This window comes from Leptidea sinapis, chromosome 24 (assembly GCF_905404315.1).
Source record: "Leptidea sinapis chromosome 24, ilLepSina1.1, whole genome shotgun sequence".
In the NCBI taxonomy this organism is placed as follows: domain Eukaryota; kingdom Metazoa; phylum Arthropoda; class Insecta; order Lepidoptera; family Pieridae; genus Leptidea; species Leptidea sinapis.
Window position 1 is genome coordinate 8,724,764 of NC_066288.1, and position 1,878 is coordinate 8,726,641.

A 1,878-nucleotide genomic window follows, 5' to 3' on the forward strand; every position below is an offset into this window, starting at 1 on the left:
TGGAGTGACAACCAAAATTGGGCCTTCAGTTGGTGGTGTTTTGATGAGTTTTTCGCTCGGTTAGGCTTCATTTAATAAGTGAGAGTAATATTCTTCCCATCTCTTGCAAATATCTGCGTTGCTAGTAAGTAGAACACCCTGCTCATCCTTGATGTACTTAGTTGTTTTAGTATCTCTCGTGTTATTATGGCGTTGTTTTGCTATCTTGAAGATTTACCTGTCTTCCTTTATATTATGTAGCTTCGCATAGAAGTCTTCTGCGGATTTGACTTTTGCTTGCGCCACAGCTCTCTTGGCTACTTTCTTAGCAGTTCTGTACGCCTCGAGATCTGTTTCTTCTTTGCTATTTTGCCAGGACTTGAAAAGGGTTTTCTTTTGTTCCAGCTTTTGCTTGACATCATCTGTCCACCACTTATATCCGTAACCTCCATGCACTCTCGCGTTGAAAGGTGATGTTTGTCCTATATGCCCATTGAAGTCTCCCAGGATGTATTTTGTTTCTGTAGTGGGTATCGACTGCATTAGGTCGTCCAGGTCGTTCCAAAAGATTTCTTTTTCAGATGTTGTGCACCCAGTTTGTGGTGCGTACGCTGATACGACATTCATGCATGGCTGATTATCGAGGACAAATTTGATTGACATGAGCCTGTCGCTGACGCGGTGGACTTCCACTATGCGCTCCTGTAGGTCTTGATCGATCACAATGCCCCCTCCGTTTTTATTTGTGATTGAGCCGTTATAGAGTAGCTTGAAACCGTTTCCGATATCACGGGACTTGGACCCCTTCCATCTTGTCTCTTGTATACAGCAGATGTTTACACGTCTTCTTAGAAGGACTTCACTTAGCTCTGAGCTGCGTCCGGTCATTGAGCCCACGTTCAAGTTTGCAATGCGCAGTTTCTGGTTAAATTGGTGTGCGGCAATGACCTTTGCGTCGCTTCGGGGGAACGCCCTAGCATTTGCTGCATTCTTGATCATAGTGTCGTCGCTTGAGCACCCTAGCCCTTAAATTCGCTCTTGTTTCCGTACTTTTCATGATTAGGAGTAGTTTGTCGGCTGTAGATTTTTACGGCCGGTTGCCACCTGGCGCCAAGGCACTAATCCTGCTTAGGACTGTGAGCGCTGACATAGAAAAAAAGATTCTTTGCCGTCGACTCTTTTGCATCGCCGTGCCTGGCGATACAACTCCAACAGAGCCTTTTCGACCCAATATGTGGGTGTACTACAATGGTGGTAGACTACAATATAAGACAGTAAATTTAAAATTAAGAACTAAAAAGATATGCTTTAATGGAAAGCGTAACTAAGAAAATAATAGATATTATTTACGGAAAATTTGTTATGCAGCGATTAAAAGTCAACTGAGTTATATTTATTAAAAAGATCAGTTCATCTTCTCTCGCTATAAAAAGAACTCTTCATATAAAAATATGCTCTACTTTTATGTTCGGATTGCTGTTATCGGAAGCTTAATAATGAGTCTCTTACAACTTGAAATCGAAAAGCACAGCTCAAAATATGAGTCACGGATAAAATTTGTATAAACGGTTGCTACTCTCGTAGTGATACATTAACATTTCGATGTCAAAGTTATTTAATATTCATATCGCATTTCTATGTAAGTAATCTTTTTATTTGTAAGTCATGTTATAAATTTTAAATAATTTTGTTAAAATATGGTAGAGCCGGTTAATGTCCATTTATTTTTCTCATTTAAGACAAACTTATTGGAATTGTTGGGTAAATTTATAATTTTTGACCTAAATCAATAATTTTTGAACTGAAAACGTCTTTAGCGGCGTTGAGCACTTTTATTGGGATGGGTATAAAATGATAAACTCGTGTCAGGTTACATGGCCTGATCGAAAATTCGTAAGA

At 39.6% G+C, this 1,878-nt stretch overlaps 1 protein-coding gene across 1 annotated transcript; it reads right to left on the reverse strand.

Annotated features, from left to right (window-relative positions):
- Window positions 1–213: 213 nt before the first annotated feature.
- Window positions 214–978, reverse strand: LOC126971896 (craniofacial development protein 2-like). The gene has a single exon (XM_050818409.1). It carries the CDS (start codon window positions 976–978, stop codon window positions 214–216), a length of 765 nt encoding a protein of 254 aa, XP_050674366.1.
- Between the last annotated feature and the right edge of the window lie 900 nt (window positions 979–1,878).